A 25,985-nucleotide genomic window follows, 5' to 3' on the forward strand; every position below is an offset into this window, starting at 1 on the left:
AATATGTTTTTGCCATACAAGAACTGGAGCACGTTTCAGTTTCGCCTCTTGAAATGCACCTTTTTTGTGTGTGTGTATTAAAGCACAAGTTACAGGTGTTAGCTGAAATTTTCTCCCTGTTGTTCTGCGTGTGCATATGTACATGCTATTCCTTATGATTTTTTTTTTTAATTCTATGCTTCGGACTTGTTGTGGAACCTTTTTCCCACTGAAAAACAGTTTCCTGTGGTGCACTGGAAAATGTGTAGTTAATGTTTTTTTTTGCCTGACAGTGAATATATTTTGAGTGGGATTTTTTTTTTTTAGACAGCACATCAAGGTAAAATGCTCTAAAAGAGTCTGAAATGATCACAAAGGCTTACAATTTATTGAATCTGCTGTTTCTCTGGTAATGTCTGAATTTCAAATAAACGCAAAATATCTTCAACCTGACATTGCAGCTGATGCGTTCTGGGTGGGGTTCTACCAACAGGCACTGAAGTTATTGAGCTTTCACGAGGGGAGAGGAAGATGAGGACTGGTGTGCTAATAAGAAGGCTTAGCGTGGTCACATTGGTCCTCTGTACTTTGCTGAAATGCGGTGTACTTTCTTGTCTGTTGGGGAAACCGAATGATTTTAAGATGTCTTCGTTCCTCTCCTGCCCTCCAGTGGTGGGCAGCAGCCGGTACCTTTGGTACCTTCTAGTTATCTTTGCTCTATGGCCTTTTGATTTAAATGAGAACATCCTCTGCTTTTGGTGACCCACTTCAAGTGATCAGGGTTTAACTCTTATTGGAGAATCTTTTGAAATAAAGCACTTTTTCCACAGGAGGACAAAAGGAGCTTGCAAGGAAGGGCAATGCAGGCCAGCTACATATGGCAGAGCTCTGCCTCTCCTCTCCAGGAGAGCAGTTACTGTTGTTTCTTCTCCTTTTGGCCTCTTGTTCCAGATTTGCTGCTGATATAGCGTGCTGCATCTTTCTCTCTTCACTGGTTACCCCCTGTCCTGCAGCTTGCCACAAGCAAAATGGACATGGGCGAGCAGAGCCGCAGCTGCAGGCGTAGGAAATGCAGTGCAAGACATTATCTAATTTGCATTTCTTGAGCCCTGCAAAATGCAGTGCTCTGAGTTAAGGTCTACCCTGCCACATGTTTGTTTTAGTATGTTTGGTTTCTGTGTTTTGTCTGAATGCATGATGTGGTGAGCTTTGGGATTTAAATGCTATTTTAAAACCTTGCAGCTCCAAAGATTAGGCAGTGCTGTTGTGCTCTTTTAAAGGCAGAGTTGCTGTATTGCAGAGCTCTGAAGTAACCTCCTGAATAAGCGAGGAGTGATGGGATAAGGGACTGACATGCTCTAGTGCCTCAGGCCTGTGGCTACTGCCAGACAGGCTTGTTTGAACAAGGCAGGAATGGGCAGGAGCTGTGTTCACATTTTCTGTCTTTGCTCAGCATCTTCTCTTTTTCACTCTGCCAAGAGTGAACTCTTGGGAGTGATGTTGTGAGTAGCAATTTTTGCAAAAGGCACTGAGATTTAAAAGCTAAAAGGCCTTGTGGAAACACAGGATTTAACATTTTTTTTTAATTGCAAAATATACTATGATCATAACCGCTACATTGTGAGCACTTATGTTTGTGGAAGACATTCTTCTGTGCAAATATCTGGATATTTAATTGGTACATGCATCATGTGGGAGTGGGTTCTTACACCACCTATCTTTCCATGCATATGTCTAATCTGGATCCTACCTCATTTAGGAGGAAATCCAATTAGTGTTGTTGATGGTACTGTTAATGAAAACAGTGTTGTCCCTTTCGCGTTCATCTGTTCAAACTGTTCCTTTTCATGTTTTCCCCTCCTGCAGATAGATATATGGCTGTATTAATTAAGAAGGCATGTCTGATACTGTTATTTCTGGCTATGGTGTTTAATTTAAAAAAAAATTATACTCCGTTTAAAGATCTGTAATTACACAGGTTAACATATGTTATGTCACATCAAAACCATTGTCTGAATTATGAGCGGTTTGGAACACACGCTCAGTAAAAGCTGCAGAAGCACTTTATTGGCTTGATTTATGTGATTGCTTTGCCTTTCCTGAGTCCTGCAGCGAGGGATCTAGATATGCTCCTTCCCATCTTTGTGATACCAGGCTGCTTGCTTAGTGTAGTTAAGATTTGAGTAGTACCTGCGAGTAAATAGTTTTTGTCTAGACCCAGATTAATGCAAGTGCAAGTGAGTAGTGGGCTGGGAGCATGCATTGAAGGTTTCGACTGGCAGGTGCTTTATTTTGCTCTGCTCAAGGATTAATGTCAGGGAGTTGACTTAATGCATGTATCCATGGGTTAAACACATTATCCATGTTCCAATAGGGTTGCTTCTCCACAGGAAGAGCAGCAAGCTGTTTGCTGGCTGTCCAAATATGGAAGCAGAGAGCTGATCCTTGGAGGGATTTGGAAGATGTCTGGGGAAAAGCCACAGTCCGCTGGGGATGAGCTGGCGGCTGGGATCCATCCCTTGTCGACAGGTGGCAGCTCCTAGTCAGAAAAGAGCATATCCTGTGGAACTAGCCCTGGCAGAGCCTTGTTTGTCCAGCAATGCAGGCAGCACAGGCCTTTTCACTGCCTTTGTGTGTACAGGGCGTAGGAAGTTTATGAAGGTAAGAATTGATAAGCATTAAGATATTTAAATAAATTGGAAAAGTACAGAAAGTGTAGAAGTGTGATGAAGTTGTATAGCAAAGGGTTTTCTTTGCAGTACTTCTTGTGGCGTTTTGTAAGATTGCCACTGAATCTGCAAGGTATTTTGCTTCAAAACAATTTTTTGAGTTTGTTTAATTCAAAGTGTATGAACAGATGTGCTGGTTTTGGCTGGGCTAGAGTTAATTTCCTTCATAGCAGTATGGGGCTATGTTTTGGATTTGTGCTGGAAACAGTGTTGATAACACAGGGATGTTTTAGCTATTGCTGAGCAGTGCTTACACAGAGCCAAGGCCTTTTCTGCTCCTCACCCCACCTGTGAGCAGGCTGGGGGTGCATGGGAAGTTGGGATGGGACACAGCTGGGACAGCTGACCCCAACTGACCAGAGGGACATTCCAGACCATATGGCGTCATGCTCAGCATATAAAGCTGAGGGAAGGAGGAGGAAGCGGGGGACGTTCAGAGTGATGGCGTTTGTCTTCCCGAGTAACCGTTACGCGTGATGGAGCCCTGCTTTCCTGGAGATGGCTGAACACCTTCCTGCTGATGGGAAGTGGTGAATGAACTCCTTCCTTTGCGTGCGCAGTTTTTGCTTTACCTGTTCAACCGTACCTCAACCTGTGCGTTTCCTCACCTTTACTCTTCCAATTCTCTCACCCATCCCACCGGGGGAACGAGTGAGCGGCTGCGTAGTGCTTAGTTGCCAGCTGGGATTAAATTACAGCTACAAAGCGAGGACAGCTGCATACCTGGTCACTAAAATTCTCAAATGGAGCAAGTAGTGCAAAAGATGCCCCCTTCTCACATGTCCACAAAGCCATTGATGCTTATGTTGTTCTTTGTTAAACTATTTAAATGATGAAGTACTTGTTTATCTCCATCTACTGTTGGTAGAACTGCTCTCTGATTTTCTACACCATGGAATTGCTTTGTATTTCAAACCAACAAGAAAAGCTTTATTTCTGCTATAAAAGTTGAAATGTCTTAATCTTTAATTTCTCTCTAAGCAAGTTGCATACAAGTTATTTGCTCAGATGTATGGAATGTGCATGAAAATTGATATAGCCCCATGTCTCTTTTTACACCCTCCTTTCTCCCACCCCTTATTCTTTTCCTCCAAGTACTTTTATATCTGGTAGCTTTTTTAATTCAGTGTGCTTTGTAAATCTGTCTTGTCTGCTCAGAGCACTTGTGCCATGAGGACTGTGTTGGCTGTTACTGCACTTGCTGCATTGTCTTAACTATAAGTGCATGCACACATTTTGAAGAATGATCTGGCATCTTTTTTTGTAACAATTGGACTTGAAATAGCCTGGGAGGAATGTTGAGGGCAAAACTCCTGTGGTGGTGGAGACTGAATTCTAGGTTGCCTTGCAAAAAATTTTAAATGTATGGTCTTAGGACATAAGCTGTGTTTAGCTCTGACTAAGCCAGAGATGTATTTATGAGTGCAGATTAGGTTTTGTAGTTTGTGAGCTACCGTCGTTGGCATGGTGTCCTGGAACGTGTATTTATTCTGAGGCTTAGCTGGTTATTTGCCTGGATCTTTTACCACAGGAGACCTGGGTTTAAGTTCTGCCTAAGTCTGGGGAGGGTGGTAGTTCAGGAGTTGGCTCGAAGAGGGTTCATGAAAATATATGCATGTCACCTTCATCAGGCTTGTGCGGCTTTTCTGAGTCTTGCCAATAAATGGATATTGGAATCTTCTAACAGCAGTACCTTGAGCTTTTAGGACAGAAAAGCTCGTTTGGGGTGAGTTACAGTAGGAGTGGATTTGAGGGGCTTTGTTCTAGCTTCTGATTAAGTTATGCTAAACACAGGTGCTCTGGTGAGTCCACATCATCCAGTTTGACAAGACTAGCTCTGGTAACACCAGTGTAATGGGAAAAGACTCTGATGCTACAACGAGGGTATTGATACGTGCTGATGTGGCTTTTGTACTGCAAGCCTGCGGCACCATTCTGTAGCTGGAGTCCCTGCGCCTCCCTTCCCTGAAACAGAATCAAAGAGAAACATAACTGCAGCAAACAGTTTACAAGCAGAAAGCTTTTCTGGCAAGTGGCTATGAAAGGAGCTCTTCCAGAGCTGGTGTGGAGCATTGTAAGTCTGGGGAGACCATTGAGGGCCCTGGGTGGTTGCCTTGGCTGCTCTCTTTATGGCTTTGACTAAATAATATGCGCTTCTGTATCTTAGAAGTGAATGTAGGTGTGTACCCGTATTGCTGCATAGATTAGATAAATTCACAGTGATATTTGAAGCAAAGGCTCTAGCTTGGGCTGGTATTTTAGTGATTTTTCTCCCACTGGGAGAGCAGTAAATAGCCTTAGATTGTAAAGATGGGACTAGAAATTGAGGTCACAGTATAATGTGCAAGATTTTTTTTTTATCTTGTTTACTTTATGCCAGGCTAAGTATTTCATAGGAAAAGTAATTTTTTTGTGCAGTTTGTGACATAAATAATAGAGTGGTCCTGTTAAAAAATGCATTGGCTGGCTTCCTTATTTTAATATTAATAAGGCAGGTTGCTACAATAAAATTAGCTCTGCATGGTGTTTGTCACTGTACTGCCAAAGCAATCGAGTCTAATGTGATTCCTTCCTGAAATGAATCCCCAGGAGAACAGTATTTGTGCTGTTCTGAAACCTCTAACCAGAGAAGTTGGAGTTGAACTGTAAATTATGGAAAATGCAGATTTTAATCTGGGAATCCCAAGTCTGTCTTTAGCCTTGTGGCTTTCTGGCTGATATGTGAAGTGTTTTAATGTTGTTTACACATGCATTTTCTCTGCTGTTGTGACTAATACACAATTGCTTGGCTCATTGTGTTTGTGGATAACTTGGTAATCATAACTGTATGGTTTCATAGTCCAGAAGCCTCTCCAGATGCGGGCAAGACAATCTGAACCTTGAAGGTACTTGGCTCGGACTGCAGTGCCCTGGGACACAGTGCCTTTTGCTTTAGGGGCAAGGGGCTGATGGCATCCAAGGAAAAGAGTGACGTTGCAGTTGGCACAAAGGAGATACTGTCTCTCCTTTTTTTTTTTTTTTAAATAAGGATGAGTGTGTGCCTTTAAAAGGGAAAGCCCTTTACCATCCCCACACCCCTGTGATTTATAGCATGCATTTTTCTGAGCCACAGAGCAAAGGGAAAAAAACCTGTAATCTTGATATGTTTTGTTATGTGACCAGAACAGGATTTTTCTGCTTATAAGTAATATGAACACTCATTGTATTAGAGGCCCTGTCAACTGAGGTGATATTTAGGTTAAAACAAGCATTAGGGGGTTATTTGATCATGGTTATAGATACACTTCTGCTGAAATCTGCATTTAAGGCAAGATTAAACTCTCCTCATTTTACAGTTTGCATTTTTAGTTTCGGATCCAAATTACATTCAAGCTGCGTCTGCCAAATGAATCTTTATAAGATTTTATTGAACGTGGAAGTCTGTGTAGCAGAGAAGCACGTATGTTTAAATACCATCAAGGTCTGTGGGTCCAAATATCTGCTTAAGTATTTTCTTGCAGTCATGTCTCAAGTAGGCTTTGTAAATTTCCACCTTAAAGAAATGTCTTGAGAATCCAACAACTGGGAGACACATTCTTAGCTGGCAAACACCCATTCAGAATAGGCCTTCACAGTTCTGTGTTATTCCTATTTCTTTTGATATGCTGTAGTAAAAGATTCGGAATTATGGATTGTGTTTATTGTATGTGCTTTCTATAGACTGGATGAAGTTGACAGCTCAGCCTTACTTTAAGTGGTGTTACTGGCATCAGAAGTAATATAACCTATGCCTTCCTCCCTTTTCAATTTGCAATCTGCAGGAGTCTTAGCTGAAAATGGAGAGAGAGATCTGTTCGTAAACGTGAATGATTCCTTTGTGCAAGAGGCTGGGGGAGGTGGAATTTCCTCAATGTTCCTTGGGAAAGAGATACAACAGAAATGTCTTACTTGCCTTATGCCATTAGCCAAGGAGACATTTAATCCAGAAGATGAAGGTGGTGGTGTGTGGTTTTTTTCTTTTCTGCGGCAGAAGGAAAGTGGGACAAGATGAACAAAAAGAAACTCTTTGCTTCTCTGTTCTTTCCAAATTACTCTAGAGAAAGGCAAAACAAGGCAAGACAGGTGGTGCAGCTGTAGCTGGGAGTACCTCTGTAGACTCCTGGTCAGTATCAGCTGGATGATTGTTTCTTTTACTCTATCCTGCAAGAAGGGAAATGTTGGATGGAGAAAAGAAAACAGCTGGCTAAGCACAGGCCCACAATTTTGTCCCTATGTAAGGCATTGATTTACAAAATGGGTCACTGAATACAGCCTGCAGCACTTTTGGGAAGACACTGGAGGAGCTAAGTCTGGTTTTTATGTTCTTTGAGTTACTCGAATCGAGACAAAATGTGATTTTATTTTATTTTTTTTTAATCTCCCCCCCTTCCCCCCTCCCCCGTCTGGGTAAAGAACATGCTTGCTGTCTCAGGAACACTGTGTATTTCTGGGTACAGAAAATGAGAGACAGGAGAAGAGACAGCTCACCACATCATAGCTGAGAAGCTGATATTTATTCCAGTCTTCAGTACTTGTTTCGGCTGTTCTCAGTCCTGTGTTCTAAAAGATTACAATTTCTCTCTACTGCTGGAACTTTGTTTTTTGGGGATTTTTTTTCCTCCTCTTTGCCCTATTTGCCTTGTATGTTCTTCACTCCTGAATGATTTGAAAGTGTTGAAGCTAACTTAAAACATTTTGGTATTCTCTTCTGCTTTTAGTGTGAAGAAGATCTGCCTAACAGCCAGAAAGATACAACTGCAATAGCACCTGAATATGGGCTAGAAGACAAAGTAGATGTTCGATACCTTCAGTGGTTAAATGGGAGGCTGAGGTTCCAGTGGCGGAGTTTGCATGCTCAGCAGCAGGAGCAATGCAAACTTTTGCACAAGGTAAATGATTCTTCTAACTGACTGTGGCATTGTTTATTATTTAAAAGCCTTGTCAGCTAGGGCTAAATATACAAATTATTCTTGTTTGCTAGTTCTGCATTTTCTGTAGATAAGAGTGAATTACTGTAAATATGAATACCCCTACCTTTCCCCACTGGGGCAGAACCATGAGTAAATGAAGTATGTACAGTGTTTATAAGGTTGTAATTGTTGTATAAAAGTCTCTTTTGCAGGTTGGCACATTAGTCACTTCTGCAACAATAGGCTGTCTCCATTTTTCTCAGAAAGTAGAAGCAAGATAGAGCATTCTGGTCCCACAGACAAGGAGTAGTGATTCAGAGCTATAAGTTCATTGAAAATGCGGATTCAAAATATTGAGCATGGATGTTGAAAGTAATAGCAGCAAAATAAAATGCAGTTTCCCTTTCTGAAGTACTAGGGAACATCTGAGCACAACTCAAAATCTACTTGCTTTTAAGTCAGGAGTCAGTAGTGGTCTCTACATTGCTAAGATTCAAGTTCTGTTCCCATTTATGAATAATGTTTATATGCCTGTCTGAAAATCACAGACATCTTGGACCATCATGTATGCTTAGGATGGAAACAGCCTGCAGTCCTAAAGTTGATAGTGATGGTGACTGCAAAGACAAAAAAAAATGGTTCTTAAGATAGTCCTGAAAGTTACTCAGTAATGTTTTCCCTAGGCCCCCTTTCTCCATTCATATCTCTGCAGGTAATTTATGGAACCACTTGATGTTGTACCAAGAACCTTCACAGAAAACATTTTTGAGACTAAGAACAGTTTTGAGAAATTTCTCCTCAAAGAACAACAGTTACAATCAGAAAGTTGTCAGAATTGGAACAAGAGGGTTTAGAATGAAGATGACTCTTGGTTTTAATCCTGTGTCTGACAGAGCAATGCTGAAAACTGTAATGAGGTTACATTTTGTTCTTTATACGAATTGATTGCTAGGGAAGATGTCTGATTGACAGCCCTAGAGAAAGATCAAGTGCTGTATGTGCAGCATCTAAAATAACCTTTTGCTTCTCATTGCCCACTGTGAATGTGCTTTCCTGATCTGGGACCAAAGATAGCAATTCACTGTAAGTGCAGGTGCAGTCCTTGGCTTTTGCACTGAGATTAGACAGTGAGGCTATTGGGACAGGTGGCTTAGTGTTATAAAACTCAAATGAAATGATTGGCATCTTGTCCCCTTGATAAGCTATTTAAGGTATGCTGATTTTTATAGTAGGTGAGGCAAATATCTCCATAACTCATCATCAGTGCTCTGATTTATGTAGTACGTGGCAGTAACAAATCATTAGGCAGCTTCAGTACCTCAGCTTGCAGTTAATGAAACCAAGGAAGAATTAAGAGCAGGTCAAACCTGGGCCTTGAGTACAAACAGAAATACTTTCAATGGTTCAGATCAGGCATTGAAATGATGAAGAGCTGTGCTGACTGGGCAACATGCTAAACTTGGTGACAGGGGAGATGATGACCTCCTTTGGGGATTGTACTTTGAAATAAACTTGCACTTTTTTTTCCCCTGTGTCTATCCAAGGAAAAAAAAATGTTTGCTGAAGTTAGGACTGTTACAGTCAGACAAATATAAGATACAGGTTAGTTATGCTACAGTTTCCTGGACCATGATTTCCAGAATCTGGAAGAATAAGCACGAGGGAGAATGAGAAACTGGATGAGCAGAGAAACAGAGTTGCCATTACTGCATTTTCCAAGAGTCATCACTGGACTAAATTGAAAGCAATAAGCGGTGCTGGTTATGATCAGGCTATGTTCTGCAGTGTATGTACAGGGCTGCCACTGCAGATGCATACATAGGAGGATAACTTGGAGCCCAGCTCCTCCAATGTGATCACGCACTGATATTATGCGTGATCAAATACGTGTGTGCAACTGTATTACAGCTCTGAACAAAACTCCTGAAGTCTAGTGCTCTGATTTATATTGTTGTCTGCATTAAAAGCAGGAAAATTGAAAGGTAAAAGTGACTTTGGAAGGGACTTCATTACAGTGCCACATTAATGTTAACATCTACAGTAACATAAAATATAACATACACAGCTGTTAAATTGTGTAAGGAAACAATAATTGATATTTCCTGACTCTTTATAGAGAAATTTTGGCTTTACTACTGCATAAATTTTAAAACTTTTAAACTAGTCTGCTATGTGTTAGAAGACTGAGCTGACCCAATAAAACCTCTATATGAGCTGCTGCTTTTCTCATATAAACCACAAACACAGTGTACAAAAGGCTAGTAAGTGCTATGTTTTTTAATTATGCTGACAGATTTACAGAGGGCTTTCTCTACAAAATTATAATTATGGCTTTTACTTGCTCTGTTTAATAACTTAACAGGTTATGTATCTCAACTTGGAACAGTCTTATTTACTGCTGATCATGCGCTATAATTTTTGCCAAGTAGTGGCGACACTTCCACAGATTTCATTCTGTGACTCACACAGGCTCTAAAATACCATATTCTCTATTTGGGGCTTTCTGAGAAAAACACATCACACTTGGAAAATACGTTCTTATTCAGGAGATGGCTGCTTTTCCACTCTACTTTAAGTATGGATATTGCTACTGGAAATAAGAACTGTACATCAAAGATACAGCAAGAGGCTACCAAGATAGTCAAGGACTAGCTAAGTAGGGCATGACTTCCAAGAAAAGGGTGAGGAAGTTGGGCGGCTTTGCCTGGATGGAGAGGAGGCTGAGGGAAAGATCACCTAATAGCTGCCTTCAGCTATTTGATGGGTAGTTACAAGGATGGTAGTTACAAAGATGGATCCATGGTCTTCTCAGCAGTATCAGAACACAAAGGGGAAGGGGCCACTGATTGTAGCTTGGAGGGCTCAGGCATACTGGAAAAAGCTTCTCTGGGATGATGGGCAGCATTGGAGCAGGTCACCAGAGATGCTGAATGGTCTCCATCCTTGGAGGTTTCCGAGATTCATATACACAAAGCAACAAACTGATGTTGGCAAAGTCCTTGTTAGAGCAGGAGGTAGGACTAAAGACCTCCAAAGGTTTTTTCTGTTTCTGAGATTTTGTGAAAAAATTCTGAATCACATGGGTGATTGGGGATGTGTACTTTCAGGTTAGAAGTGATGACTCATGGTGTAATGAAATCGTACTGTACTGCCTGAGAAAGGGAAAAGGAGCAGTAGGAGGGAAATAGGCAAAAATAAATGGCTGTTCTTTCTCCAAAATATACAAATGATAACTGAAACTCATTGCTGGGGGGCCTATCTACTCTGTCCTGTTCACAGCCATTTAAGGTTGATGGTATGAGGTTCTGGAGTAACCGGTATAGGTTACTGAAGAGGGAAGCCTCCCTGGAGCTACAGCTGGTCATGTGTTGGGAGTTGCTTGTTAGGTGGTCTGACTGGCTATTCCTCTTTGCTAGTTCTTCTGATGAGCTGCTTTTCAGTGACTTCAGCTCCCAGAAGGCTTGTTGAAGCTTACAGACAGACAGGTCCTGCTGTAGGAGGAAGACTTCCTTGGGGAAATCTTAACCTCTCTGCTGCTGTGGAATTTTGCAGCCTGAGGCTATGAGCTGTTGAATAACATTATAATGGCTTCTCTACATAGGCAGGTTGGCCTGCTTTGAAAGTATAATACAGTAATACCATTATAATTCCCTCAAAATTCTCAGTGGTACATATTTACCTGATATACCTTCAAATATATGGAAACGTGAAGGATAAATTACTGTATTAAGGCACACCTCTTGGTTCCTTCTATTCTGTTTTTTCCTCTTTCCGTCATGTGCCGGAGGAATATCTATCTGCCTGGCTTTTGATCCCTCTTGAATTCATAGGGGAGACCAGCTGTTCTTAGTTAGGCTTTGAATTGCCACTTTGCCTTAAGAAATATGAATGAGAAGCCTTGTATAGGTTCAGAAAAACAGGTAGGAACCTGTATAGTTTAAAACTGGCATTGTTCTTCGGGTCTGTTAAATGCCACAATCAGCACATGAAAAGAAATAGCAGAACAAGTGAGTTTCTGCAAAACTGGTTGATTCTGGTGGGTATTTTCAGCTGTCCTCCATCTACTAAAGACTGGGACAGAAGGCACACCTGAAATAGGTAAAGGTTAGATTGGGTTCAGAGGTGCATTTTGTTAGGCAGGTGAACATCTGATGGTGGACTATTGATATAAGTTAGTAGGACTAAAACTATGTTAAATGTAATTCTTGATGAGAGGAGAAGAGTTTAACATAATTGGCAGTATCAGATCATGGTAAAATGACAATAATGTTGTAATATGCTTGGAAACTGTAGGAGCAGGAGTTGTATTCTGTCAATACGAACGCAGAGCAGCGCTTCTTGTGCCTCCTCTAAGATAAACAATGTAAAATAAGGTGTATTAGAGTGGATTGGCTTGGTCATATCTATATAGCTGATCTTGCAGTAGAAGAGGAAAGGAACAAGGACAAAGTCTTAATCCCTGAATAACAAAGGGCAGAGACTGGTGCTGGGTGGTTACCTCATTGTCAGTAATTTATGAATGAGCTGAACTGCAGTTGTTAAATACATCTGTATCTTGGCATGAAGAGTCTGCCACGTTGCTCTGTAAGTTACTACATTGGTTAATTATCTTTTTTTGTTTTGAGATACTTAGTTTGAAAATCTTCGTTTTTTCCTGAAGTGAATTTGCCATTAGATCTCAATAGCACACTCTTTAATGCAATAGTTGTTTTTCCTCTCGTGCAAGTCTGTGTGAACTATGAACAACCCCTCTTTTCATCTTCTCTTAGGTGAATTAGACAAGCTCAAGGGTGTTTAGGAATTGGTACTGGAAACTCCCCAGAAGTGGTGCTCAATGGGGAGCTGTGCCTGTACTCTTGCGCAAAGGTTAGCGTAAGGTTAAATCAGACCTGCTTCCTCAGTCCATTCTAGTGCCGCACAGCAGCTACACATGCTCTGTCTCTCATCCTCTCACCTGCTGCTTGGTACTGTTTCCCTCTTTAAGCCTTGTTTCTTTCATATATTGTGGTTATCAATAACAGATTGTAAAAACACAAATACTGGATTATTTCAGTTGCAAATACTGGATTATTCCAGTATCTATCTAGTCTGGTCTCAGGGGAACACCTTACTCTGCTGTTGTTACAGCTTTAGAGTATTGGTTTTGGGCTTTAGCCAGTGATGGTGCTGCAACATACTTTTGAAGAGAGGCTGAAATTTGTCCCTGGTGCTGGAGGCCCAAAGGTTTGGCAACCAGAGTTATGCAAGAATGCAGCAGGGAGAGGAGTGGCAAGCAGAAAGGAAGAACATTGTGTGGGGAGGTGCTCTTTTATTTTTAAACTCACATAGCTCTGCACATGTGACAGATGGTTGTCACCAGAAGTGAGTTTTGGGAAAGAAACGCTAAAATATTCTGAAGTTTCAGGGAAGGGTTGATAATTACCCAGTGCCTGTCAACTTTAAAATAGTTGTCAATACCCAAGTGTATGATAAAGTTTATATCAGAATAAAGGAAGAAAAGCAGGAAACATTCTCTGTCTTCTGGCAGAAATATTAATGAAATATGAGCGATTGTCTGACAAGTGTGCACCGCTATCTTTTTTGGCAGCTGCAGTTATTACAGTAACAAAGGGATCAGCTCTGAATAGGAGGAATTGCTTTTTATTGTTCCCTTGACTAACTTGGGAAGCTTCTTCATCAAGTAATTGATGATACCATCACCAGTGCAACTGGGACAAGGTCCCAGTAAGTGAATGCCAACAATATATTGCAGCAAAAGAGAAACTTGCTGTAAATAGGTAGCATTTTCTGCTTCAAAGGTAGATATCAAAAATTATGCTGAGGGTATCCTTTACCTCTGTTAAGACTTCTGCTATCTGTGTAAATGTTTTTTCCTTCCATGCTATGCACAAGAGCGTGTGTAGTGTAAGGAAAAGACTTTTAAGACAGGATGAAGAGAGAAATCTTTCAGTTTTACTGTGGTGGCAGCAGGAGCAATTCCTGCATGTGATTCTGGTAACAATACCAGATGGACCACTTTGAGATGATTGTGGTGCGTGATCATCATTTCCTGCAGGCTACTTAAAGGTCTATTGTATTGGTGGTAGTCATTAACGTTTGCACTTCTCCATTGGGAGTGGGCTTATAACCACTGGTTCACATCACTATTCCAATCCATGCAGCTGTTAGATGGTAGCTAATGATGTTGTTAATGATCTGGTCCTTGTACTGACAACTTTTAATTTAATCTGTTCCAGATCCATTTATTCACTAGTGGCTCTCATATGGACCAGATCCTTGGACATTTTTCAGTCACAGAAACAGATCTTGTGAGACAACCAGAGAACTACAAGCAGGTAATGATTCTCCTTTGCAATTCTTGGATGCTTAGTATGCTTTACACATTGTTCAGTAGAAGACTGCACTCCTTGTAACATGTTTTTAATTTGATCTCCAAAAGAAATAAGGGCTTATATATTGAGTTGTCGCTTTTGTCACTTGTAACTTGTATCCACCAAATGGTTTCTTTCAGTTTGCTAAGAACACAGACACAAAGGTATTAGGCTAAGTTTTGTAAAAACTGGTAGACAGGGAGTGGGGAGAGATCTGACTGAAAGTATCACTGAGGAAAAGGCTTGTATAATAAGACATTCTAGATCAGTTGGCTGACTGCTGTTGTATACTAGCAGTAACCACATCTGGCCAAGCCAGGCAGTCTGCCTGTGACCTTGCCTGAGTGGGTTCTCAATGAGAACATGGAGAGATCTGACTCATCTCTCCAAGGAGACCCAAAGCACATCTGATGCTAGCATTTCTTAGTTCCAGAAATTACACAAGTTGACTACCTTTTTGGATGGTAGTAATTATTATTTTGAGACATATTTTGGAACCACATAATGGTTGAGGTTGGGAAGGCACCTCTGGAGGTCACCTGGTCCAACCGCCCTGCTCACGCACCTAGAGCAGGCTGCCCATGACCACGTCCAGATGGCTTTTGAGTACCTCCAAGGATGGAGACTGCACAGCTTCTCTGGGCAACTTGCTCTATGCTCAGTCATCCTCACTGTAAAAAAATTGTTTCCATATGTGTTCAGACAGAATCTGCTAGGACAACAGCATTTTTCCTAGTACTGTTTTACCCTTAAGTGTATATTTCTGCTGCTCTCAAAATACTCAGTTATCATAGATGTTTCAGTTTATTTGAAGTAGTACAGTTCACTTGCTTTAATACAATATAATACATTTGTTTTACAAATCAGTTTGTAAAACTTCATTCTATGTGAAACTGAAACAAGATTGAAATTTTAAGCTCAACCCTAACAAAACCAATATTTGGCAAATTTCTGCAGTCTGTCCAAATCTGTTTACTCAAAGAAGATATTCTTTCTGCTGCTACCTTAAGAACAGAAGTGGGCATTGTAAATACCGCACACAAAGAAATTCAGAAAAGTAGATTTGAAGGTGGGAGATAGTCTTATGTTCAAACCCCCTAAAGTAATGTGCACATTAATCTTTCATTACTGCAGTGTTCCTTGGATGAACAGTTCACATCCAGCCTGCTTGATAAGGTTCAGCTGTTTAGAACATTTTCCTGGAGAATTATTGTTTTTCTAGAGCAAATGGCTAAGTCAGCTTGAGATTTCTTTTTCATTTCTGCTTCACAGTCCCCCTCCTATGGTTTGCTCAGCAGCTCAGAATATACAGCAGCCCAGTCCTCTGAAGCCTGTACTTTATAATCTTCCAGAGCTTAGCAAATGTCCAGAAAAGTCTTGTGGGCTGGTCCTAGGAACTTCCAGGCTGTTTAGAAGGACTTTGCAACTACTTTTTTCCAAGGCCTTCCACTGAATATGTCACTGATCTGTTACAGTAAAGCATAATGATAGTCTAATAAAGCCTATTTGGTTTTGACTGTGCTGTTAATGAATCATTCCAGGAGTTTTCTTTCTTGCATGCTGCTCCCTTTCCTGGATGTCTGCTTCAGGTGTGCTGTTCAGTGGAGGCTCAGGATAAAATGGAAACAATCTTTTTGTATTTTAAACATTGTGGTTAGGTAAAGTCTTATAGCCAAGAAGGTTTAGTGGGCAGCTAGGTTGCTTAGTTAAAATCTGTGGAGTCTTCATTCCACCTTTCCCAGGCTTAAACAGCAAATACATGAAACAGGACACCTGTTCAGAATAAGGGTGATCACTGAGAGGGACAGGGGCAGGGTGGCAGAAACCGTTTTCCTCAAATCAACCATGAGTGGCCATAGTCTCCATTTCCAGTTGCTGGGCTCTACCAGGTGCAATCCCAAACAGGCTACAGCTCCAGTGCATGTGTGTTGGAAGTTCTTTTCTTTTGTCACTTACTACTTAGGCTAGTCCAAAATTGGAATTGTTTGGCAGCATAATCAGCTGTGAAATTCTTAACCTCTTAAACTCTCGAACCTATTCAAGAAAAGAGGTTCCTCTAAGCTGTTCTTTTGTGCCTGATTCTAAAATAAACAGGAAAAATTGCAGGAAATCACCACAAAACTTCAGTATACATATTTTTGAGAGACTTTAAATTCTTATTGTCATCATTTGAGCAGTCTTTGTAGGTTTTGTCTCCTCTTACCCTTATTTCCCAAAAGCAGCTTCCAGAAATCATATGTTCAGTATGTATGAAGAGCCTGATATAACAAGGTGGTATGGACTTGAAAAGGCACGGCTGTTTCAAGTGTCAGTTTTCCAGATGGATACAATACTCGATATGCAAAGTGATGATGCTTTGGAAAATGTAATAAAAAGCCTCTAATTTTCAAGTATCTTGATAAGATTAAGTAAATTATGCATATTTAAATAGCTTGGTTTTCAAATATTGGTGCAGATGGCAGCACTCTGACAAATGTTTTTTCCAAAAACTGTGAAATAATTTTTTTTCTTTAATGTGACATTTCTGTTAATGTTACCTCAAATAACAACCTGCTGCATGGATCAATAAAAAGAGCAAGCATGTCAATATGTCTTACTGTAATGCACCCCTGTTGGTGGATGGTGTTACGAATTCCTTCTGATGTCAGGAATCCTTCAAAGGATAGAAATGCAAAGTGGATTGAAGTGTCAAAAGTTAGCTATCACAGAAAGGACATTGGGCTGTTTTATTGAAGCCTAGAGTTCATTTTCATCAAAAATGTCCCGCGAGATTAGTTGCTCTGACCTGTAATAAAACAAGACATGTTTAGTCTGACAGGAAAAGTGTGATAGGATACAGAGAGCTGTGAAGTTAAACTTCAGTTTATGAAATGGAAAAGTCATGCTACTCCTTTTCTATAGAAGTTGCACGTTAATGTGTTTAAAATGTTCTTCCCTTGGATTTCTGACTATAAAACTCTTCTAGTGCTTTTATGTACAGAGGTTTTATTGGCCATTATTATTCTTTTATCATCATAAATGTCTTTGTCAGATTCATAGAGCTGGAAGGTTTCCAAGTGTAATAGTTTTAATTAGGTTTTTCTCTGTGAGGCATGATCAAAATTCCAACTTTTGCTGGGGTTATCTATCTGTGTGTGTGTGTGGCTGGGAGTCACAGGTCACCGCTGTGTTTAGTTCCTGTGCTGCCCAGGGGTGTGACTGAATGGGAGGTGATACTATTTCAGCTGGTCTTCAGTTTCCAGTTGAAGTACATGTGCATACTCATGCTGGCTCTTGACCTCGACATGTATGTCCTTTCTTTCCCAAGATGCTGTCATGTCTTTTTGTGCACTCCTTGGCTTGCAGAGTGTTGCATGAGAAATATGCTGGTGGTCATTTCCTCAGCAGAAGCGCCTCAGTCAGTGGTGATGGTTATGGTGCCGTTTGCCTGCAAAGGTCATGGTAGAGCGTGCAAATGGGGGACTATTACAGCGTGGCAGCGTGCAACAGCCTGTGCATTGCGAGGGAGCTTGGATGTTCATTGTGTCTTTTCTTTAAAACTGCTTGCATGTATCACTAGAGCATCTTGAATGTCTCGTGTTTTGGTACATTTTCCAAACTGTATTTGTTCTGTTCAGTTTTAAACCCCTAGTCAACTGGTGTGGGGCTGGGGGGCTGCTGTTATTTGGCAGCCTGAAATATCTCAGGGCAGAAATGGAGTTCTGGTCTCTGGCACTGCGGCCAAAATAGTTTGAAAGCGTGCTAGGGAGAGCATGCAGAATATGTGGCTGAGGGTAAGCACCATCTGCCCCAAACTTTACAGGGCAGTATGGTCTATCTCTGAGGATGTGGTCACATTCCTCTTGCAACTGTAAGGACAGTGGTTGTGATGTGCAACCAACTGGGTAGTGTCTCATCATTGTGAGCATAATATAATCCCATTCTTGTCTATGAAGCCTGTTTACCTTAATTCTGCATTGCAGTGTCACCAGTTCTGATGTTTTACCTTGAGCTTAAAAAAATGTATGTTGCACTTCAGAATCATAAAATTAATTTTCTCATCAAATTGTTACCATATAGAGATCAATGAACTTTGAAGCAAAGCAGCCTAGTCCTTTGGTTTCTTCTGTCTCTTTGTGTATTGCTTTATATGTGGAATTCAATCTTGCAGGTTTTGTGATTTGCAGAGATTAAAAGTTGTAGTCAGAACTCAGGTCATTGGTACAATACTGGCAGTGCTGGAGTGATCATTGAAATTGTAATGAGTAAAGATGACAACCTTTAAATGCCAGCAGATCAACTTACTGAGTGTGACAGCAGATAAATAATGCAGCTGTCTGCCAGATGGACATGCAAAAAAATTCACAGAACTTGGATGTGAATAGCTAATAATTTTGTTTCAGAATTTTATGAAAAATGTTTATACTTGTTGATCTTATAGTTGATCTATACTTGTTGATTTTTAAAGGGAATTTATTTGGCTTAGGAAACTAAGGTCCTTGGTAGCAAGTAAAGAGGAGCAAACAAATAGTCTGTCTGACTTTGCATACATAATCCATGGTCAATTCCACACCCTTAAAAAAAATTAGGTGAGCTTTAGCTCTCCAAGCAGCAGGGATTGGGTGGGATGGGATAGGACAGTACGGGCATAGCATTGATCTGCTTTCTGGACTGTTCATGTATCATGGAAGGAAGCCAATGTACGTTATGTGTACTGCTTCCTTAAGTCAGGTGGGACTCCATAACTTCTTATTGGGACATTCAAGGGGTAAATGATCAAGCTGTAAGATAAGTTGATTGTGGACCCTAAATCTCATGGCAGTTTCCATTTAAAACATCTGTCCCAGATGGCTGTTACAGATGGGTGACACAGGGTGACAGGTTTATTCTCGGTGAGTAATAGCCCATGGTATGAATTCATGGAAAGCAAAGGAGCTTCTGTTATTTTCAGAACAAGTACATTCAGATTTGGAACACTAGGAACTGATAGGCTTTTAATTTAAAAAATGTTTAACATGCATTTACTAGTAACTTTGCATGAAATCTGAGTCTTCAGTTTGCATCATGTGCATGTGGGCTTGTGCACTTGTTGCGTAAACTCCTCCTGATCTGCTGAGTATTTATCTGCATAGGCATGTTAAATTGTAAGATAACCAGCATATTCAGTGCACAAACACCATGTCAGTGGTTTTGATCCATTTCTCTGTGTGTGACAGCACCACCTCCTGGAATGTATGTGAAAGCAGAGCAGCAAAAGTGAAGCCCGTTATCAAATACAAGTTACTCAGCTGGTTACTGAAGAATTGCTATGGTATTGCATTCTCTCCAGAAATGGATGCTAGGTTGCTGACCATCTTGGATGAAAATGGAGTAACTATAGCAGGATAATTCCAGCTGCTGTGCACCAGGCTATATTTGGTGTCCTTGTGCTGGTTGTTTGGGACTTCATGGAATGTTCCTGGTGGTGACAGACACTGCAGGCAGGCGCTAAATGAAAATAAACAGTTAAAACCATGCTGCTAAGCTTGACACTGTGTCACATTACTGCTTTGACGCAGACCTGTGCTAGTATATAGTATTTTTGTCATCAACCCTGTTATGGTCTTGTATGGTAGAGGTGAAGGATATGTAACCTTATTTGAATTTCAAAGAGCCTGCTAGGGGACCATCATATTTTATGATGTCCTTCCATCTGTTGTACAAGAAGCAGTTGAACCAACACATTTCTCAGAGTGTAGATGCCAATGGAAAAAAATCACATTCGTGCTATAGTCCATGCTGCTGCTGTGTAGAATATTAATTCAGGAAACGAAGGCTTGTACTGCATGCAAATTCCAGAAAAAAATATTTGTTCTTTTTTTGAAAAAATTACCTTGAGCTTCAAGGACAAGCTGCCTTCATTGGTATAAATTGTAGTTTCATTATCTTCTGTGATGCTCTGGCAACTAATTCTGTTTGATCTGGCCCTCAGCTTTTTATATGTTCACTGCTTCATTCCCTTGGTAAAAGCCATAATTCTGTCATTTCTATCATGGAGCAAGATCAGTATTTCATGTTGTAACTTACCGTTCTAATTAAGGACAGCTTTGCCTCTTTGTCATTGTGTTTCAGTTTCTTGAAAGGAAAAAAAATACTTAATTTCTCAAGTGGACCCTGCATAAAAAATAATACTGCATAAAGTTCAAATTGCATCGGGGCTTGTGACTATTTGTGAAGAAGTGGGTTTTTTTGTTGTTTTTTTTCCTATGCATGTTCTGTCTGAAATCCCTCCTTGGCCTGTCTTGACTCCACAGAAATCTTCATGCAGATTCATTTTCCTAGGTGTTATGCCAGGCTCTGTGTCAGCTCTTCATAGAAAGACTGTGGCATGCACCAATTTTAAAGGTGAGGAGAGACTGTGTTGCTGTGAATGAGATCGGAGTGGTGGAGAACAATCTTCCCTGAAGGAATACAAAGGTTTGTGGCACCATTCTTGGAGCAGTGGGGCAGGAGAGACAGCCAAGCCCCAAAGGATCTAAACGTAATGAGATTTTAGACTTACTCTACACACTACCAGAATAAACTTAGTTGAAATCAGTAGTGACTCCTGACTGTTTACTAAATCTGCTTACAGGGCTTCAGATGACCAGAATCTTTAGATTCTGGCATTGCTGAATTTTCAGAACAGCAAGTAAGGTGATAGATTCTGTAGCAAGAGCAATTTTTTTCTTTTCCTTTTACAGAACTTTTTAAAGGTACAGGTTTTTCTAACCCAATGCATCAAAATTTTTACCTGTTTTTAAGCAAGTTTGGTTTTTGTTGATGGTTGCTGCTGGGTGCCTCTTAAATAAGTTCTTTAATGATGAAATGAGAAGAAGTTCTAGAACTGCTGACCTTTAATAAATTTCAGGATTCACTAATGAATTGTATGTTAGACCCATGGACACACATGTTTTGAAAAGGTCAATAATGACAAGTTTTTTGAATTTGCATAATTATGCTTGCCACAGCACTTCGAATAAAAATAGCAAATGCTTTGCCTTTTAAAGTATTCAGGTTTTCCTCTCTTCCTGTCTTTAACTTGCTTTTGCTGAACCATTCTAACATTATTCGTTGAAGAACACAGGGAACATGGACTGACTATGTTAGGAGCTGCAGGCTGGGAGCAGAAGTAGGGCTCTGGATGGGCAGAGGAAAGGGATAGGATGGACAGTGAAGAGCCTCTTTGCTGTGGCTCTTGTTCAGTGAAGTTAGGAGACCTCTAGATAAGAGGCCTGCAGGAGGGCATTGGGGAGGCAAGGTGGCTCTGATGTGAAAGAGTTGAGACTATCTGTGTGGAAAGAGTATGAGACATTGAAGAGGGGCTGTGGCAGGAGGTTGCTGAATATGGGCAGGAAGGTCAAGACTGGAGAGGAGAGTTAGGACAGGGAGCTGTGAATGAGGAAGACAAGTCTGTCTAAAGACTTGAATCACTGTCTTGTTCCTTGCGGGATTCTGAGAAATTCCCTACTTGCAGGAAAATGTCATTCCCCTGGCCCAAGTGGACAACCTACTACTGCTGCTAGTTAGTCTATTGACCCAAGAGTCTGAAGCATATCTAGTATCTCTAGAGGCTGTGATCCTGCAGAAATGCAATGGGTATCTCTGATGGCTGCAGGAAGAATCTTCAAAAGTTTCTTTCTGAAAACACCAAAGATATTAATAATCTAAATTGGAATACAATGTTGCAGTGTAAAGTATGTTTATTAGGGTATTTTATCCCAGAACCATTGCCTTATTCAGAGAGCAGAATGCCTTGTTTCTCAGTCAGAGCTGTGATGCAGAAAGAGGCTGATGAAGGTGAAGAATTAGTAAGAGTGAGAGGATCATTGGAAGAGAAAGTAAGCCTTAATAGCCAAGGCAGCAGAGCTTTGTCCGGGAGAGATGCAATACTTCGGTGCCTTTGGGTACGTAAGTTACTTGAACTGGACTTTCCATGGTGGGCTGCCGATGGGATGTTCACATTTTTTGTGTGTCCAGTTTGATTCTCAGAGATCTGATTTCTGGAAATGCTGAGTGTTCCTAGCTGCCACTGAACTTGATGGGACCTCTGCTTGGAGCCCCTTGAGAGTTTCAGCAGTGCAGGAAGCATCACTTAGTAATGTCAGATTTAACCCCAGATGGTGTCGTAGGTCCTTGCAGCACTCTGCTCTGCTGAAGGATTCGGCAGGATCCTAGGGCCAGTAGAGTGGTGTGCGTTAATCCAGCCTGGGCCAGCTCCCTGCTTTCTCCCAGCAGAGCTGATCAGCCGAGGCAGTGTGCCACGGCTGTGTTGGCTCAGGGACTAATTCAATGAAAACTACCTAAAGCATCTCTGCAAGTTGTTGAGTTGTGCTGGGTAGATTTTTTTCATGAAGTGCTTTATAGTAATTTTTAAATTGTCTGAAAATCTGGTCTCAGAAGTCTCAGTTGAGGCATCCAAAAGAAACAGAAACATTTTACTTTTATCTCTTTGCTTTCATTTCCCACTTGTAAAATGACGATAATACTATCATCTCAACTCACATGGGTCATTAGGAAAGATAACTTGTTTATGTGGAAGATAAAAATTCTGTCTTCAGAATGGGATTTGAATGATGTATGGCAAATAAGTCCAAGACTTCTCTCTGAAAAATAGGCAGAATAATATGCAACTTAAAAAGGAAAAGGAATAGTTTGTGGGGTGAGCACCAGCCATTCTGTGCCCTTGGTGAGACAGATTATGAAGGGAAATATTTTGGTCACGTACTTCTAGACCTTACACACATGGGATAGTCAAATAAGTGTTGTTTAGGCAGCTTGAATTCTGGCATTTTGTATGCTTCGGTTTCCAACCTTAGCAGTTCTCTTGCTGGATTGTGCCTTAAAAGTGTAAAACATACTTACTGCCATGTGCTCTGAACAACACTGCCAGTCAAAGCCAATATGTGGTTTGGTTTTTTTTCCTCTGTTAAATTACTTAATGTTTTGTGGTGTTGTTCCAGCCACAGTTACTTTAGACACTTTACATGCATGGTAGTCAGATTGGTGAGAATTAACATGGGAGGTGACATTAATATTGCAGAGGAGAGCAGATCTGATAACATATTGAATTATATATGGGGCTCCAGCACCTAAATGCGGGAGGCCTGGGGGCTCACACAAGAAAGCTCAAGGGAGCCGAATGATCCAGAGTACTCGATTTCTGATGGTGGCTGTTCAAATAAGAAAGAGTGGAGGCTGTAAAGATGGATTTAATATGAAGATTTCCTGCAGGCTCAAACAAAATACAGCCTCTGTGCTGCTGTATGATGAGCAGGGTCAGGAGCACATCAGTGATACTTGGCTGGTCTGAGCTGGCTTTCTGACCCTGTCCAAGAGTCCTGCCCTGTCCTAGACTTCTGCTTTCCCCTTGGTGCCCTGTAAGCTGAATGATGGAGCAAGAACTGTCTTTAAAGCCCCATGGGTTATTTTGGTTGATTTATTTTTTTTCTCTCTAGATATCTCTAGTTTAGCCCTTTGGTGGTGTAATGCCAGGAGCAGAGTGCCTGCCGTGGTGCTGTGCACAGTGAAATCTGCTACACTGGGATGGGTAGAGTTTCAGAGCCTTCAGGCAGGATGAGCTGTACTGGGAAACATACGTTTTCCTTGTGTATGAGGATGTTCAGCACAATACATTAAAGTGTTTTTGTCCTCTTAGTGGGACTGCCTAGATCACCTTTAAACTCCAGAGTACTTGCTACTTATTGTTGTTATTCTAGGAGAAGGCTCTGCTGGTTTGAAGCTTGGTACATTGAAGATTATTGAAACTGGAGAAAGCTGTTGTATTTTGTTTCTTCTGGCTGTGTGTATGGGAACCCCTCCTTACAATTACTGGAGCAGCAGTGGATACTGTCTTACAAATGGGGTGATTTGGTGGTTATGTATTTCCTGTAGAGCAGGAGAGTGGCTACTGAAAAAACAATTTAAAAATGAAATAAAAAAACCTCTCGGTGATCATTTTTCTTTCTCACATTTGATCACAAGGAAAGAATAAGCACGAAGAAAGCAAAGAAACTGTCAATGACAGCATGTGCTGCCCACCCCGTGCTGTGTGGCAGGAACAAAGAATTTTATTCCTGCCTTTTTTTTAATGATTCAACTCTGCAGAAGGAGGAGGTAGGCTGTTGTGTCATTTTCCTTCCGAAATACTGTAGGCAATTGGTTTTCAGTTAATTTGCTGACATTTATCACATAAAACATGGTTTTATATAGTAGTTATTAAAACCTGTTGGAAACAGTGGATCAGGTACTCATTTGCAAAAATGAGGCAAAGCAGATGCAACCCTTGTCATCCGTGTAAAATCAGGAAGAATTACAGAGGTCAAATGGCTTCAAAGCTGCTTTTAGACAGTGTCTACTTATAGCTGGGTTCCTGATCCTTCTTAAAGTGAAAGGCTCTGGCCAGCTGGGCACTGTAGAAGCAAGAGCAATCAAATTGTGCAAGATAATGTATACTGATATTTCTAAGGCAGATTCAAGTCAATTTTAGAAGGGATGATGCTGAAAAGAAGTTAAACGTAAATTACTTCCCTTTGAATGCTTTGTGTGGTCTCCTGTTGGGGCAGACAGTGGACCAGTAGTCTTGGGTAAGGAATGCCTCTCCTAATTTCCCTGGTTGTCCCTGTTGTGCTGCTGCTGGAGGTTTTACTCCCCCTCCAGAAGCGATGGGGCTTGGCCTCCAGATCTTGTCTGGAAGATGGATGAGGACTATCCACAGCCAGGAAGCAGCTGGAGGTCGGTGGAAGTTCGGGGTTGGTGAGAGGAGAAGGAATGAATGGGTAGCTGTGGGAGAGTTAATTTAGGTTGGCTGGAGAGGCTAGAAACATATGGAGTGACTCTTCCTCATGCTGTAGAAAGAAAGAAAGAAGGCTCTGCAGGAGCTAAACTGCTTTAAATCTCAAAGAATGAATACGATCAAAACAATCTCCTGTTTCTCCTTCCCCGCAACTGTCTGCAGCATCAGATGGTTTTCTGCTCATCTGATACCTGCTGTTACTGACTGGTTCAGTTCTGCCTGCTCTGGGACAGGCGCTTTCCACCTCTGTAGTCCTCAGATCCTGCTGGTGGTTCCCATTCAAAGCAGTGTGGAGTACCCCATCCCAGGAGGTGGCAGAGACATGTAATTAAAGAGCTTTGAGAAAGGCAGATAAGGACAGAGAATGTGCCTGTGTTTATCACTAAAGGAAAATCCTTACATCCTTATAGCCAAGTTAGTTAGAGACAGGCTGGATAAAGTGGGTGATAATGTGAGTGGAAAATTATTTGGGCCACTGAACTCAAACTGGTGTCTGGTTGGTAGTGGTGTCCCGCTGGGACCAGCTTTTGGGCCAGTACTGTTTAACATCTTACTTAAGGCTTGAATGGTGGGATGGAGCACACCACCAGCAAGTGTGCAGGCAAGACCAAATTGGGCATACTAGTGAATATGCTGGTGGGCAGCGCTGCTGTTCAGGGGACCGAGACGGGCTGGAGAAATGAGCTCAGAGTAGTCTCAAGAAGCTTAAGTAAAGGCTAGTGCAAAGGCCTGCATCTGGGGTGGAATAACCCCTTGCAGTGGTACAGTCTGGGAGCTGACTGCTTCATAAGCAGGTTTGCAAAAATGACCAACTCCTGGGGGTCGAGGTGGACAAGAAGTTGCCCAGGAGCCAGCAGTGTGCCCAGGCAGCAAAGGCTGACTGCGTCCTGGGCTGTGTTAGCAGGATTGCAGCTGGACGGCGAGGGGAAGGATCCTGTCCCTCTGCTCAGTGCTGGTCTCTGGTGAGACTGGGTGCTAGGTGTCCGGTTTGGGCTCCCCAGCACAAGGACAGTGGCATACAGGACCAAGTCCAGTAAGGCCACTGAGATGGCCAGGGCTGGAGCACAGGCCAAGCTCTTCTCAAAGGTACGCTGGGACAGGAGAAGGGGCAATACTTGGAACATGAGACATTCTGGCCAGATACAAGGGGAAAAAATGGCCATGAGGGAGGTGAAACTCTGGAACC

At 41.4% G+C, this 25,985-nt stretch overlaps 1 protein-coding gene across 1 annotated transcript in view; it reads left to right on the top strand.

The window, feature by feature from the left end:
* TEDC1 (tubulin epsilon and delta complex 1) overlaps positions 1-25,985 on the top strand; it is a gene marked incomplete at both ends in the record, with an annotated part of 76,977 nt that overhangs the window by 14,389 nt on the left and 36,603 nt on the right. The window contains 2 exons of the mRNA XM_082002740.1: positions 7,445-7,615; positions 13,873-13,971. Coding sequence (XP_081858866.1) covers positions 7,445-7,615; positions 13,873-13,971 — 270 coding nt within the window. The remainder of the gene's footprint in view (positions 1-7,444; positions 7,616-13,872; positions 13,972-25,985) is intronic.

This window comes from Phaethon aethereus (assembly GCF_964289735.1).
Source record: "Phaethon aethereus genome assembly, chromosome: 8".
NCBI lineage: Eukaryota > Metazoa > Chordata > Aves > Phaethontiformes > Phaethontidae > Phaethon > Phaethon aethereus.